Source organism: Bufo gargarizans, chromosome 2 (assembly GCF_014858855.1).
Source record: "Bufo gargarizans isolate SCDJY-AF-19 chromosome 2, ASM1485885v1, whole genome shotgun sequence".
Lineage (NCBI taxonomy): Eukaryota > Metazoa > Chordata > Amphibia > Anura > Bufonidae > Bufo > Bufo gargarizans.
Window position 1 is genome coordinate 243,824,532 of NC_058081.1, and position 16,750 is coordinate 243,841,281.

Below are 16,750 nucleotides of genomic sequence, written 5' to 3' on the forward strand. Positions count from 1 at the left end.
TAGTCTGGCCAATTTTATATATTAATAATATATTATTATTATTATTTTTTCTTCCGTGATTGTCTGAATGGCATAAGAAAACAAATAGACGCTCTCCTCACCTTGCCAAATCCTAGTGGTGGCTTTTATTTTGCATTCGAAGCCAACCCAGAGATCAGCTGATTGCTATATTTTCTCGCCCATATTCATTGGGGGACACAGGAATCGTGGGTATAGCTATGTCCTCTAGGAGGCATTGACACTAGGTAGAAGCTATTTACCCCTCCCATGGCAGCTATACCTCCTCCCAGCCTGGAGAGAGCGCTTTAGTTTTTTTTAGTGTCCATAGGAGGCAAGACCTCCCTGCTCCGCAGGGTGGCTCCTTGAAGATTTTTTTTTATTTTTTTATTGTAGTTAATTTTTTTTCATTTTTTCAGGTGGCAAACTGTGGTCGCCTAGCCTCCCTGTTCCCCCGGGGGAGTATGCCAGCGTTGGCCTGCCACACTGCCTCCTGACCCCCACAAGAAGACAAGGTGGACCAAGGCAGCCTGGCTCCCCTGCATCCCGCCAGCAGAAGGGTCACCTATCCAAGTCCCTCTTCCAGTGTCCTGCCACTACGGTGCCAGTAACTGAAGAGGTGACCCTGCTGGAGAAGAGGAAGGGTGAAGATGGTGGCAGGACAGATATGTAATGCCTGCTCCCGGCTTTCCCCCCCCCCCCCCCCCCCCCCCGGAAGCGGCACACTCCGGTCTCCTGCGTGACTCGGCCGGCGGGGGGGTAATCTTTATTAGAGGAAGGCAATCTCTTGGCTGCAGACGGAGTGCATTCTGGTTGGGAGGGGGCGGGACCTGTCTCCGGGCGCTCTGCTTACCACATCGGCCCTCCAGAGAGCAGCCAGCTGGCGGAGCGCCATTGCATTCTCCGGTGGAGAACTATGGCAGACGGCGCTGTGGGGTTTACAGGACGGGCGGCGCTGCGGGGGTTACAGAACGGCGTGTGATGAAAAGGCGACAAATGAAAAGCCTAAGGTGGAGCGGGATATCGCAGGACCTGTGTGGGGGCGGGACCTTCTATTCCCGGTACAGGAAGCTCTTCTTAGGCGGGCATCCTCCGGCGGCGCTAGTTTTTCCTGGCTCTGGTAGGAACTGTTGTCTCCTCTCTCTCTTCAGGTCACCGTACTCTCTCCAGCCTCGAGGTGTTTTTGTTTTGTTTTTTTCTTTCCCCCTAGGTAACTGTAATGTCTGATCCCACGGGTGCTCTTCCTAAGCTGCCCATAGCTGTCCATTATGCCTGCTCCATGTGTCAGGCAAAATTCCCTTGCGGGCAACCAGATTCTATCTGCACTGCTTGTCAGGCTTGGGATCATCCAGACATGCGTTTTTTCCACCCCTGAGAATACGGCTATTCCTGTAGCTGATGGATCCTCCCTTCAGACCCCTGAAGACCGTCGGATGTAATCCTTGACGAAATCCCTCTTTGATGCTATAGGGTCAGCCCTTAGGGACATGTTCGCCTCTGTGTGGGTGGCAAAGGCAATATCTGAGTGGGGCAGACAGCTGGTCCAGGACCTGGTATCTGAAGTCCCTGGTCAGGACCTCCGGTCTTTGGCACAACTGATCACCCAGGCTGGGAAGTTCCTCTGCAAGGTGTCCTTGGACGTAGGTGCCCTCATTGTGCGCTCATCAGCGCTTGCCGTCACCTTATGCGGCGATCTCTGGCTAAAGGTGTTGGCAGCGGATGCGGCTTCCAAGCGTTCTCTAACCAGACTTCCCGTCGCTGGGCCTGTCTCTTTGGGACCCGGCTGGACGAAATTATTTCCGAGGCCACGGGAGGTAAGAGCACCCATCTCCCACAACCTAGAGCGAAGCGTGCCTCTCACGCTAGGTCAGGTTCCTCCTGTGGTAGGCCTTTTCGTCGATTTGCTAGTTACCGCCCCAACTCGGGCCGCTCGACCTTCCGCAGCTAAGCAATCCTCAGCCTGAAGATGTGCCCCCACCCAACAGGATGGGGGGGCTGCCTCCTCCTCTTCCAGGATGTCTAGCGGACCCACGTCTCCGACGCTTGGGCACTCTAGATTGTATCCTCAGGGTACGCGATCGAGTTCTCGTCCCTGCCCCCAGACAGGTTTTTTTCAGTCCCATCCTCCACGGGACCCTGAACTGGCGGCTGCCTACTCCCAGGCCATTCAGTCCCTCCTGGACCGAGGAGTCGCATCTCCTGTTCCCCCAGCAGATAGCTTCAAGGGGTTCTACTCAAACCTTTTTGTGGTTCCCAAAAAGGAGGTCTCTGTGCGCCCAATCCTGTACCTCAAACTGCTGAACAGGTTCCTCCGCCTCCAGCTGTTTCAGATGAAATCCCTTCGTTCCGTAATTGCTTCTCTAGAACAGGGGGAATTCCTTTTGGCTGTAGATATCCAGGACGCATGAGCCATGCCACGGTCTTTACCTTATTCAAGATTGTGATACTCATAAGATATAGACAAAAGATGGTTATCCATCATACACTCGTTTGGCAGAGAGCAAATTTCCCTATAAAACTGCATGCTCGGATTGACTGCATGTGCATGTTTTGGCGGCTGCTTATTCTTCTTCAATTCTTTAATCTCTTTGGGGGGCCAATTACAGTATCTGCTATTTTAAAACTCCCAAATCAGAATCCCCACAAAAGGTATGTTTGTACGGCTCTCCGTAGCCCGTAATCCTGTCAATGGTTTGGTCAAACTTGCTGACAGGCTCCCTTTAGTACATGTACTTTACTTGGGGAGTGATCAATAGACAGTCGCTGATGTAGGAAGTTTTAAATTATGTAATCATTGATGACCATCATAGAAGGGTGATCACGCTAACTTAGGTCTTACTGTTGTGTTTAGTAAGTTTAACGTTAAGCATTGGGTACTGGATGGCAGTTCATAAAGTTAAACGGTTCTTGAATCTGGTAGCCTTGGAGTTCCAGCTAGCATGACATTGGCAGTTTTCCTTTTTGATAACTAAGTAGATCTATAGCTACTTCAGTCTTAGTATCCCTTGAGTAAGTAGTGCAGTAGAGCTTCTATAAAGCAGTCATTTCCATCTTTCAGGAGCCAGATTTTATTGATGATATAGAAGAAAAAACACCTGTTAGCAATGAAGTAGAAATGGAATCTGAGGAGCAGATTGCAGAGAGAAAAAGGAAGATGGTAAGTCGGGAAGATAGTGGCTAGTTAATGTCACTTAGCCTGACTGACAGTTGCTCTTCCCATGCTGACTGTTGCTTCCTCTTAGGCTTTAGAGCAAAATCATTCTAAGAATTGCTTCCTTTTGTGCATCGTTCTCTAATAAATGGCTTGCTTGGTGCATTCATTTCACTTGGCTCTCCTAAATTATTTTAATTGTTCCATATCTGTATTTAACGATTGGGTTCATGTTTTAAAAAGGCATTACTATACTATTACTGGTTTCTAAATCCTAACTGAGCAAAACGTTTCTAATTTTTCTAATTTATGTTTTTATCTTGTATTAATGTTAAGAATCTATCCATTATAGGACCTAATCAGAGAATAAGCATTAGGGCTCATGCACACAAATGTATATTTTCTTTTTGTTTTTTTTGAGGACCGTATGTGGAACCATTCATTTCAATGGGTCCGCAAAAACAGAGAAAGTTACTCCGTGTACATTCCATTTCCGTATGTCCGTTCCACAGAAGAATAGAACTTGTCTCATTGTCCGCATTACAGACAAGGCTAGCACTGTTCTATTAGGGGCCAGCTGTTCCGTTCCACAAAATACAGAATGCACACAGACGTCATCTGTATTTTTTGCAGGCCGCAAAATACTTACGGTCGTGTGCATGAGCCCTTAGCGCAAGTCCACATGAGTGGGCAAAAAAAACTCTTGCGTGTGGATATTACGTTATCCATTACAAAGACTGAAAGAATTGACATTCTGCGGATTACAAATCCACACAGCATATCAATTTTAATGCCATGATTTTCCTCAGCATGTGACTGAAATTTGTTAAAATCCCATCCACTGTGCTGCAGCTGTATTTTGCCGGCAAATCCTGATGGAAAGTCCACATCATTTCTGCTATGAAGCTCCTGGGCTGACCTGACGCTAATAATTTATGCTTTTCCAAATTTGTGTAATGTTGCACAGTGAGGCTTATGCTTTATTGAACTATGTTTGTTGATAATGGTCAAATTACTCTAAACCAGGGATGCCCAACCTGTGGCCCTCCAGTTGAACAGCCTACAGCTATTAGGGCATGCTGGGAGTTGTACTTTTGCAACAACTGGAGGGCCACAACATCCCTGCTCCAAACTTTAGAAGCCAGGGAGGAACAATTGTGACCCTGGTTCCTGATTAAACTAATCGTATATTTTTTTTTTTCTGAATTAGAGCTTTTTAATGTACTTTTTAGTGAATTATGAGCCGTTGCTGGTTATAATCTACCTGTATATGACCTAAGGGATTCCAGACACTTTCTGGCACAGGTCTTCTGTTCTATTGATCTTTGCAGCAGTTGTCCAGCTAGTTGAGTGAATTTATTTTTGTTATATGTGGATAAGTGAACCCAGCCTTTAGCTGTGAAAGTTGTACAGGTGTGCAGAGTGTGAATTGAATTTGAAGTTTGTCATGTTAGATGCTGCTCTCTATAAATTGTTTAATTATTTAAATGTATCATATATAGCATGGAAAGTACAAATTTTGTGCTTCTGTTTTGTTTTCCTCTGTTTAATTACAGATATTGAGATATATATATATATATATATATATATATATATATATATATATATATATATATATAAATTTTTTTTTTTTTTTTTTTTTTCCTTTTTATATATAGACAAGAGAGGAAAGGAAAATGGAGGCCATCCTTCAAGCATTTGCTAGACTGGAGAAGCGAGAAAAAAGAAGAGAACAGGCTTTAGAGAGAATAAGCACATCTAAAACAGATGTCAAACCTGAATCAAAAGATGTGCAAGTTCTTAATGACCCTGAACCTTCTCAGGTAATTAGTCAATGCTGTGGTCTTATTTACCATGTTTTCAAGGCAATATTTGCATACAGTGACCAGATCAGCATTTTTTTTTTTCTTTTTACCGAAACCTCCCTAAAATTGATGTACAAGTAAACTAGGTATACAGTAACAAAGTAACCTTTTCTCTGAACATGGGTTTGCTCGGGTTGAGTTTTTATTTTATAGACATTTGTCAAAAATTTAAACCTAAAACAAACTAAAGGCAAGGAAAAAACCACCAAAATAAAACTGCTTTTGTAATTTGTTTTAATGCCTTCCAGTTGCAGCAAGGAGGTCATTGCAGAAATATATATATATATATATATATATATATATATATATATATATATATATATATATATATATGTGTGTGTATATGTTAGACTAGCTAAGAATAATAAATAAAATGTGTAATGCTTTAATTAACCCCTTAACGCCTTTCACCATATATGCTCAGTGGAAATAAGGGGTTTAAAGATGGTGCCCGCTCTGAAGCTGAGCAGGTTCCATTCTGCCCATGCTGTTTAAACGCTGGTTTCACGCTAGCGCAAAACTGTTCGGGTAGGGGAGCATACTGCTGGAGTTCATTGTATCTGACATAGCTGGATACCACCCTTCCCCACCGGAGCGATTTACTATAATGGAATCTGGCCTGTTTCCAGCATTAGTGCCGGGGTACAGCCGGACAAAAAAAAAAACACTGCTTGCAGCAGTATTTGTCTGGCCAAATCTCAGCACTAATGCCGGAAACGGGGTGTTTTCCAATTCCACCCCATTTGGAATATTTTTTTTTTTTTCCAGTTTGAAATCTAAAATGACGTCATTAGAAATTCCAATTTGTCCTTCAAAAAACAAGCCCTCCTGTGAACAGTAAAATAAAGTTATGGCTTTAAAAGGCAGGGAGTAAACAATGGAAAATCGTAGTGTCCTTAAGGAGTTAATGTGATTCCTTAGTAAATTGGAAACCAGTGATATGATTTAAAATAACTACTAATGAAAATTGGTGTGTTTTTTTATATTTTTTTATTTGTGTTAAATCTGCCAGGAACCAGTAAAAGAAGAGCCTGTCATCAAGCCTATCCCTGCCAAAATTAATCGCACCAAGCAAAGAAAAAGCTTTACTAGAAGTCGAACTCACATCGGTCAGCAGCGTCGCCGGCACAGAACTATCAGCAGCTGCTCAGATGTTCAGCCACCGTCCCCAGAAGTAGAGGTCACCTCTCAGCAAGTGGAATCAGAGACTAGCGCACCTGTAGAAGAACCTGTCGATGAGAGCCCTGCTACAGAAGTGGTGCCGATTGTCCCAGAAATAGAGGAGGTTCCAGATACTGAATCACTTGTGCAAAACAAATGTTCAGCAAAATACCCAAAAACAAAAAAGGTATGATCTCCTCTGTGACTGCCGGTTACTTTCTCTTCACTTTTCTATTTACCTGTGAACTAGTGTATTAGTCTGCAAACAGAAGTTAAAAAAAAAAAAAAAAAAAGGGGAAAAAAGCGGGTTTTTAAAAAAATGTATATTATCTATATATACAAGTTTACCTATGTTCTAGGACCACTTATGTGATGTATTCATCCCACATCACTCGCATTTTGCAAGTGAGTTTCTCATGTTTTTTCCTTTTTGTTTAGATACCAATTTTATTTGTTTAATGGCAGAACACTTTGATTTATATGTACTTTGATCACTTGCAAACTAAGATATTTTTATAAAATTGTAACACATGGCATGCTTTTCTACTTGTTTCCGATTTAAGCATGTGTCTTTATCAATAATGCTTACATTGCCATTCTGTTTGCAGTCTTGCGTAAACACTTGTGTGGCACTTCAAAAATGGAAGGACACTCTTTTTACAGTATGTATCAAAGGCAGTCTTGTGAATTATTTTTCCACACAAGTATTTTATGCTGTGTCCTAAAATGTGTAATACTCTGCTGTGAACTAGACATGCAGACTTCAGATATTTTTCCATTATTTATGTTTTATATTGGCAATATATGGCAGTGTGAATGGACCATTTTGTGTCTTTTAAAACCTACTGGTGCAACTTTGACCTGGGATGCTAGATTTTTTAAAAATATTTAAACATTTCTGCACTACAGATCTTTAAGCAGATTAATACAAGAAAAATATGGTTTAGTTTACTATTTCCCATCCAATACAGCCATTGACACTAAAAGGAAAAGAACAAAAAAATCTCCCTTTTCCAGCTCGTTACTGATAATATAGTCAAAAAAAGACTCTTTATTTAGCCTGGGGATTCTTGAAGAAAAAAATCTTGCCAAATATACAAATTCTAGGAAGCCTAGAGTTTTCTTTCAAGTTCTTTTCAAGCAAAAATGAAGAACAGAATTCTACATGCATGCAATAAGTTGTATTCTTACCTAGTGCTTCTTCATGTGACACTGACATGACTGCCTCTGTTCTCAACCTGTGCTACATTAATTCAGGGGAACGGGACACTTGTTCTTATCATTAGTGGGGGTCCAGAGGTCAAACTCTTTAACCAGATACTTATTTATAGGATAAGTTTGTATTTGAGGGAAAATCCATTAAAGTCAATTTAGTACAGAATTGTACAACTATATTGTAGTTATAGATGGACATGGACTTTTTCCATAGTTTACTTTACATGACATGTTGAATAATTTACGTGACTTTCATTTCCATTCAGTAAAAGTCACAAATTTGAGATCCCAACATTAAAATGGAAAATAACTTTATCAAATGGAATATAGATCAGATTTCATACAGAGTGTTTTTGTAAAATTTTCATTATGTCCTCATTACTCATTTTATGTTTGCCATAGAGTAACCATAAGATGAAATTCTTACCTTTTTTAATTTTGTATTTGGACAGGATTTATTACACCTAATACACATGGTGTGAATGTGCTGTTTTTTTTTTCCTTTTTGTTTTTCATGTTTACATTTTGGAATCAATTAAAAATTAGTTTGCAACGATGAATATAAACATTATATACATCCAGTTGAAGAAGGATTTTTTTTTTTTTTTATATATATATCTCTATATCTATTGTTGCATTGTTTTTCTTCTCTAATCTACTTGGAGAACATATCACCACAAAATGTATGTTCTAGAGCAGATGAAGCTGAGCAGATTGCTATATACCGTAGTTTTGAGGGAAGAGAGTCAGTAAAACATGCAATTTTTATACTTTTAGATCTCTGATGTTTTTTACTTTAGTTTTACATGGGGTAGGTGCTATTAGTAATTGATATTCCCTGTATAAGTGTGTATACATGGCTAGCTGTCAATCACTGATAGCTATATACGTGGGTGGTCTTAAGTTCAGAAAGAGCAGAGGTTCAGATAAATAAATTACAGGTTTTTCTGAATCTTTTCCCACATACACTATATCAGTCCGCTCGGCTCCTGGTCTATAACATGCTGCCTGCAGATTTCACTGTGACAAGTTCTGTTTAACCACTTAAAGGGGTTGGACATTTTCCTATATTGATGACCTATCCTCTGCTTCTTTTCCATTGAAGTGAATGGGGACAGAGATGCTGCAATTGCACCTGCTCACTGCTGCAATGTCGACAGCGAGCAGGTAAATGGTGAAGAGAAGGCAGCACTCACATGAGCACTGTGTTCTCTTCAAACAGCTGATTGGCTGGAAGTCTGACTTCCGCTGATCTGCTATTGATGACCCATCCTTTCAATAAGTCGTCAAAATAGGAAACTGGCTCACTTTCCTTTCCCTTTTTTTTTTTTTTTGTCATACTATGGACTGCCTTGTTCTGCGGGTCAGTTCAATTTTAAGAATACCAAATTTTGATAGTTTTCTTTTTTTCTTTTTTTTCTTGTCCAATTAGGGGCTTTAGTATGCAATCCCCTGATCTCTTGTACCTTAGACTGCAATAGAATTATGTTGCAGTCTATGGGATTTTGACAGACCTTCTATAAAGCTTTTCCGCAGGGCTTAACAGGCATCGTACTATGGCTGGGAGCCTCAGTAAGGCATCAGGCTACCATAGTAACGGTTAGGAACTGCTTGATTTTGCCGCAGTGGCTCTGATCGCATGGGGGGGACCCCTCCCTCTGTCTAAGCCCACTGATACCATGATCGCTGTTGACTGTGGCATCTGTCCATGGTCCGTTATCTCTGATCAGTCATTGTAGCTGGGCCTCTACTGTAATGCACAGCCGAAACTCGCTGCATATGGAGTGTAGTGGTCTATTGTTTACTTTTAATATTATGAGATTGAAAGGGAATTCTATAATCCAACTAATTTATATAAATTGCAATGCATTTGGAAATATGGAAAGTTTCCTGCAAACAATGCGTTTGTCACATCATATTGAATTCTCCAGTATAGCCCATACAAGCTGTACAAACAGATTCCAGTTTAGGGAGACCATAAAATGAACTGTGTTTTGTTATTTCTAGCACTTGGTTAATGAATGGTTAAGTGAGAAGCATGAAAAATCTGCTAAACATGGGGAGGCGTTTTTGGAAAAACCTCTGCGCATAACCACAGATCCAGAAGTTCTTGCCACACAATTGAATTCTCTGCCGGGCCTCATCTATAGCCCACACATGTACAGCACTCCAAAGCACTATATTCGATTTACCTCGCCTTTCCTTTCTGAGAAGAAGAAGAAAAAAGATGAGGAGAACCTTACAAGTTGTTGCAAAAAGGTATATGAGAATGTATATATTTTTTTATTCAAATGTATTTTAGCATCTTGCTTGCCATCTATGCATATTTATATCATATTTTTTTTTTTTTTTTTTTTATAATAAGCGTTGGCTCAAACAAGCTTTGGAAGAGGAACATTCTGCACCAATGAATCCATTTGATTCTCCAGCCCAAGATGGATCTCAGAGTCCGATTACATTTGCAGAAAATAAGTGCCATCTAGTATTGAATGGTAGCTGCCCATTAGCAGGTAAGGTAAACTTTGGTAGTTTAATGTAAAACAAATATTTTTCAAGGAAATCTGTCACCGTTTTAAGCAAAGTTCGGTAGGTTTAAAAATCTCTGAGCATTACTGAACTGGTTAGTCATCCTGTAGTTTTGAAAAAGTATGGAGGACCAAGCTCACTGAGGGTGTGACCCTGCTGTGGTTAGTGTACAAGCTGCAGCCAGATTAAATTACCGTAAAACATTTGAACATAATAGGGTGCAGGATTAGACTAATTAGATTGATTATTCAGGGGTTCATTGTTAATGTCCTTGTGGCAATACCCTAATAGTTTCTGTACAAAATTTAGCTGTGCTTTGTAATCAACCTGCTTCTATTGATTAGCGAAAATCCCGCACAACACATGGATAATGAGCTGGCTGCGAATCTAGGCATTTCACGAAGATGTATCTGGAACAAGCGTTCATACATAATTCAAATCTTGTTATTTTAGAGAGATGAAAACCTTCAGTGATTCAAACTGCTAATCTACAAAATGACCTTCTGCCTTGATTACTTTGTGAAAGAGTGACAGAATACATACATACACATGCATACCTACCTAACTGTGGGGAAAAACATGAAGAGACCAATGCAAAATTATCAGTTTCTCTAGTTTTACAATTTTATGGGTATGTGTTTGACAAAAATGAGTGGTCTAGTTTTAATTATGTAAACTACTGGCAACATTTCTCCCAAATTCCAGATAAAAGTATTGTATCTGTACAATAGGGTCTGAATACTTATGTCCTTTCTAAGGGCTCATGCACACGAACGCATTTTCTTTCCGTTCTACATACGGTCGTGTGCATGAGCCCTCTGATTTCACTTTCTCGTGATGGTGTATTAAGTGCAGATTGATGGGGGAAAACGTGATTTTTTTATTTTTATTTTAGCACAAGTCTGCAAAACGGCAAAAATGTTAAAGTAAAAGGGTCTCAAGACTGTCCGAATGCATTCGTTTCTGTGTGTTTTTAATTTAAAGCTTAGTGGAGATGTTTTTTTAGTACATTTAGTTTCATGTGGAGAGGTTTTCCTTAAAGGAAATCTGTCAGCAGATTTTTACCTATGAAATTGACTGACCTGTAAAACATCATCACGCCTGGCCCTGTCAATTAATGCAGAGGGTGCAGCAGTTGCAGAGAAAGCACAGACTCTAGGTGTAACAGCAATGCCCCTTTTGCACGATATGCTAATATGCATCTATATTAAAACATTTTTCTCAGCAATGTGAACATGTTTGAACATGGAACCAACACAGATGCCTTCAGCTGCCAAGTGCACATGCAACAGGTCACCAAGTTTCATAGGTACAAATTTGCTGACATATGACCCTCTAAGCCAAAATGTTTTGTACTGTGTACATTAAGTTGAATCAAATTAATATTTTATTCTCTTTTTAAACAGATCTAACAACTCCACTGAAAAAACGAAGATTGTATCAGTTGTTGGACTGTGTTTACTCAGAAAATTCTACACCTACCGCATCTCCTTATGCTACACCAACCCACACAGATATACCATCCACAGACACTTCCCTATTTACTACTCCTCCCAGGGTAAAAGTAGAGGACGATGTTCGTAGCAACTGCAAGCAGGCTTTTTCACCAGTCACACCTGTAACTCCATGCATACGTGGGAATCACTTGCATTTTGAGGTAAGTGGCAGTAGTTTTTGCCTCATGGTGTTAAAGGGGTTGTGTCAATAGAAAAATTTCAAAGGTCTCTCGGACTGGGATTGGGAAGCAGTAGTTAGTTTTTAGTTCGAGATTGGAGAGACAGGGATTATAGATAGGAGATGTATAGAGCTAAATATACAGCTGAGTTATAGGTATAAGCCAAGCTGGATAGACAAGTAGAAGAAAGGAGGGAATACCTAAGAAGCATCAGGCACCTCCAAAAGAGGCTGTGTATTGGCGAAAGTGAATGTATTTGAAAGCACAAAACACAGAATCCCACTCCAGATCTCGAGGAATTTTAATAGTGTTCTTTCCTGATGAAAATAAGATATTTTAATGAGAACATAATAAAAGTTTAAGTTTTATATAACTAGTCAGAGATGAATAAAGAGCCACGTAAGGTCCAAGAGACCTTTGAAATAAAAAATAAAATGTTTTCAAATTTTTTTTTTCTATTTATACAATAGCGTGGTCACCTCCTGAGAGACCTAAATGTATGTTGGTCGCACAAAGGGTTGTGTCATCTCAAGCATTGATGGCATGTTGCTAGGATATGCCACCAATGTGTGATTGGTGCGGGTCCAATCTCTAGAACGGAGCCCACAAAGTGAAGGACAGCAAACCACACATGCGTGGCTGCCCTTTATTTCTGTGGGAATGCCAAAAGTAGAAGTCCCCTAAAAAATAAATGGGAAGCACACCGCTAAAGTGCGGTCACCGCTCCATTCACTTGTATATGGCGACGGAAATTGCAGAACCAGCGTTTGGCTATTTTCGTCAGTCCCAAAGAAATGAATGGAGGGCAGCTACACATGTGCGGTCTGCTCTCCTTCAGTTTGTGGGCTCTGTTCTAGAGACATACAGGACCACACCTATCAGACATTGATGGCATATCCTAGCAATATGCCACCAATGCTGGAGATGACTCAACTCCTTTACAAAAATACATAAAAGCACATATTTCCTATATTATGTGGTAATTTTATATTTTTTACAGCTAGCAAAAAAATTCTCACTTGTAAAACTGATTACACACGGCAGTGTATTGGTCAATATAAAGCATCAGTGTGTCCAAAACATGGAGGTAGAAATCTTTTTAATTCTACTTTTTCTCTGTGTAGGTTGTCGCTCCTAATTTTTGCTTACAAATACTAACCAAAATACTGCTGTGAGAAAGTGTCATTATGGCAGCACATTTAGTTTCGCAAACATACACAAAGTCCAATATGTTAGGCAAAATTAAAATAGATGTGGTATTTGTGGCACGTCCTATGAATATGCCATAAGTCTAAGATGGAAGTACCCCTTTAAGGTCAGATTTCCTAATATGTCTATTTCAGTAATCCAATTTTATGTGTAGCTGTTGAGGGACGTAAACGTCAGTTTCCGAAATATTTTGAACCAGATACTAATGAGTCTGCTCAAAAAAATCTGTTAAAATAGTGTTACAAATTGGCACACCACATGCTTTTCCATGACACACTTGACAAAGGGTGGTGCTTAGTGGAAAGAGGTTGGATTTCTACTGGAAGGGGGCAGGGCCTAATATGCTCCATTTTACTAACTATATATTATATACAGTTCCCAGCATAAATAAGTACACCCCCTCTGAGTAAGATTTTAATCAATATCCCACTTAACATAAGAACAATTTCCCAAGTTTTCTAGACAAATTATTACAGTTAACTTTTCTACTACAATTCTTTCCAGAGCATTTCCTCGCCAGAAAGTTCTCCAGAACTAAGTCTTAAAACCTGTGGCCAAGATGTAAGTATTTCATGTATAGCACTAGAGCGGTTTATGGTCTCATATTTTCTGTTTTTGTATTTATACAAAAATGCAGCACTTAGTGAACAAAGTGCAGAAAATGACTTTTTCAGATCCTTCTCTCGATTCAACATCAGTGTGCTTGGGTTCCTAGGGCTATGTTTGCATCATGTTTTTGTCCCATCTTTAACATATAGCAAAAAAAGATGAAAAGCTTGAATTACTACGTTCTGCAGAGTCCTGCAAAAAAATAATAATAAAAAAAAAAATACAAGTAGACTGGAATTATTTTATTTATTTTTTTACACAAAGACCCTATAGAATGCTATGGATCATGTGCCGTACATTCAGCAAGCGATCCCAGCCTGGGGTGAGAACCAGCAGCGCATGCTGTGAGTCTGAATCTTTTGCTAGAGCTTTCCCCCTGTATGTTTTGTGACAATGTTAAAGTAATACCTTAAATCGACCAGTACATTTTTGGGGAAATTGGTGTATGTAGCTTAAATTTTTATTTTATTTTTTCCTGTGAACAGGGTAGTGATCGGACAGGAACAACGTTGGCTTTGAATTCATTCAGAAATTCTAATCTTACTGAAATTGGTGTGCAGGAAATCAAGACTATTGGTTATTGCAGCCCACGGAGCAGGACCGAGGTAAACAGACAGTGCACATCAGATAGTGATTCGACTGTAGACCTCCACTTGGGACTTGAAATAAATGAACATACTGCATTACAAAAAAACATGGAGCCCTTGTCCCGGGATAGGACTGATTCAAACAGCCAGCAAGAAAATGCTCACTGTGGACGGGGTGCAGTATATTCATCTTGGATCAAAAGCCCAGAAAGAACAGGAGTGAATTTCTCTGCAGTAAATTCTAACTTGAGAGACTTGACTCCTTCCCACCAATTAGAAGTTGGTGGTGGTTTCCGAATGAGTGACTCAAAGTGCCTGATTCAAGAGGATGCCCGTAGTATGTACATGGATGGATCAATTTTTTGCTCTTCAGAAGATGGACTGATTACTGGATTTGGTCGAGCACTTAACAGTGATGGTGTTTTAGATGGAAATGGCACACCATTAAATCCTCCACAAAAGAAAAAGGTTAGTGAATATTCTTCAGTATTCTACGTTGTAGTACTGATCCTACATTTGCCTGACTTAGTAATATTTTACTCTTGGGCAGAAAAAAATTAGATGGTCTTAGACATCTTGTGACATCTAATAACACGTTAACTAATTCTGCTAAGGTGTACTAAAAAAGTATTTATTTAATTCTGTTATATTCTCCTTGACAAATGTAACTGCCTAAATGCTGCAGATTTTTCACAGCGGAATTGTGTGCGGAAAATCTGTAGCATTTACAGTAAAATTGAAGTGAATGGTATATCAGCAACCTCCTGCAGTGTAAACTGACACGCACTGTGTGTTTTCATTCTGCAGCTTGTTAATCTATGCTGCTGGTTTTACCTGCGGCTTTCAACAGTTTGCAGTCTTCTGTTGCAATTAAAGGGAACCTGTCACCGGGATTTTGTGTTTAGAGCTGAGGACATGGGTTGCTAGATGGCCGCTAGCACATCCGCAATACCCAGTCCCCATAGCTCTGTGTGCTTTTATTGTGTAAATAAAAAACGATTTGATACATATACAAATTAACCTGAGATGAGTCCTGTACATGAGATGAGTCAGGAACAGGACTCATCTCAAGTTAATTTACATATCTATCAAATCATTTTTTTTTTTACACAATAAAAGCACACAGAGCTATGGGGACTGGGTATTGCGGATGTGCTAGCGGCCATCTAGCAACCCATGTCCTCAGCTCTAAACACAAAATCTTGATGAGCCATCTGTCACGATCAATGTGGGCGTAAAATTACACACTGAACACAGCAGGAAAGGGGAACAGTAATGAGCCTGGAAACTAGGGAAGAAACAGGTCACCTCCTAAACAACCCTAATCCGGCCCTAACTACCTATAAATATGAATAGACCTTAAAGGTAGGAATATTTGTATGCTGTATACCTAGGCCCTGGAATGAGGTTAGGACCAGAGACAACCCATTCCTCCCCAGATGGACAAATGGAATTCTCTGTCTCAGGCCCAGATACAAACAGTAGGGAATATAACAAACACAATACAATAAGAAAAGGCAAGACTTATCTGAAAGTAGAAAACTGGCAGAAGCACCACAGAGTACAAACGACCAGCTAGTTAGAAGGCAGGAAGAAAATCTATAAACTGTACCTCCAAGAGTGAGAAGCAGCTACTTACGGGAAAGGCAAATTATCAACAAGCAACACCTGAAGCAAGGAGTGTGGCATTCACCAAAACACAGACACAGTAAGATCCACAGTGAACTTGTCGATTTAACCCATGAGTTGTCAGTCTCTCCCATCTCCTGGTACCTGCCACGGGAACGTCTGTGACACTATCCTTAAGTAGGCCATGTGACTGATCAGAGCAGCATCTTCTTCCTAGCCAGTGACATCACCGTACATCAGTCACATGGCCTAGTTGCAGCGCAGCCCCATTTAAACTCAATAGGGCTGAGCTGGAAAACCAAGCACAGCCACTATACTTTGTATGGTGCTGTGCTTGGAAAGCTACCAACAGCCCGCTTGCAGCACTCGCCAGACCTCCAGTGATGGCAGGACCTTCCTGAAACATCTGATCCTGGCACCCACGCCAATGTGATAATGATGACCTATTCTGACATCTTTTTCAGGATAGCCACTTTAACCACCTCCTGTCTGCCCGTTGACTATAAACATTCGGGAGGTGGATCTCTATCTCTGAATGGATGTTTCTGAATATATGTCCCACAAAATGGTACCAATAAAACCGTCACCTCATCCAGCAAAAAATGGATCCCCTACATAAGAAAATCGCAAAAAAAAAAAAAAACTCTCAGAACATGGACACATTAAAACATAATTTTTTTTTGTTTCAAAAATGCTATTAAAGTAAAAAAAAAAAAAAAAAAGTATACATATTAGGTATCGCAGCGTCTGTAACAACCAGCTCTATAAAAATATCACATGATCTAACCTCTTGGGTGAACACTGTAAAAAATAAAATAAAATAAAAAATCACAAAGTGCAACACTAAGCGATCAAAAAGGCGTATATCCCCAAAATAGTACCAATCAAATTGTCACCTCATCCCGCAAATAATGAGACTCTAAGACAATCTGTCAAAAAATAAAAAAAGCTATGGCTCTCAGACTATGGAGACACTAAAACATCATATTTTTTATTTTTTTCAAATGCTATTATTGCGTAAAACTTGAATAAGAAAAAGTATACATATTAGGTATCGCCATGTCCGTAACGATCTGCTCTATAAAAATGTCACATGACCTGACCCCTCAGGTGAACGCTGTAAAAA

The 16,750-nt window shown here is 40.1% G+C and overlaps 1 protein-coding gene across 1 annotated transcript in view; it reads left to right on the forward strand.

The window, feature by feature from the left end:
- Positions 1–16,750, forward strand: part of KMT2E (lysine methyltransferase 2E (inactive)) — a 109,692-nt gene that overhangs the window by 76,926 nt on the left and 16,016 nt on the right. The window contains 8 exon segments of the mRNA XM_044280167.1: positions 3,056–3,154; positions 4,807–4,971; positions 6,026–6,361; positions 9,397–9,648; positions 9,755–9,899; positions 11,322–11,572; positions 13,304–13,360; positions 13,894–14,463. Of these exon segments, the coding sequence (XP_044136102.1) occupies positions 3,056–3,154; positions 4,807–4,971; positions 6,026–6,361; positions 9,397–9,648; positions 9,755–9,899; positions 11,322–11,572; positions 13,304–13,360; positions 13,894–14,463 (1,875 nt within the window).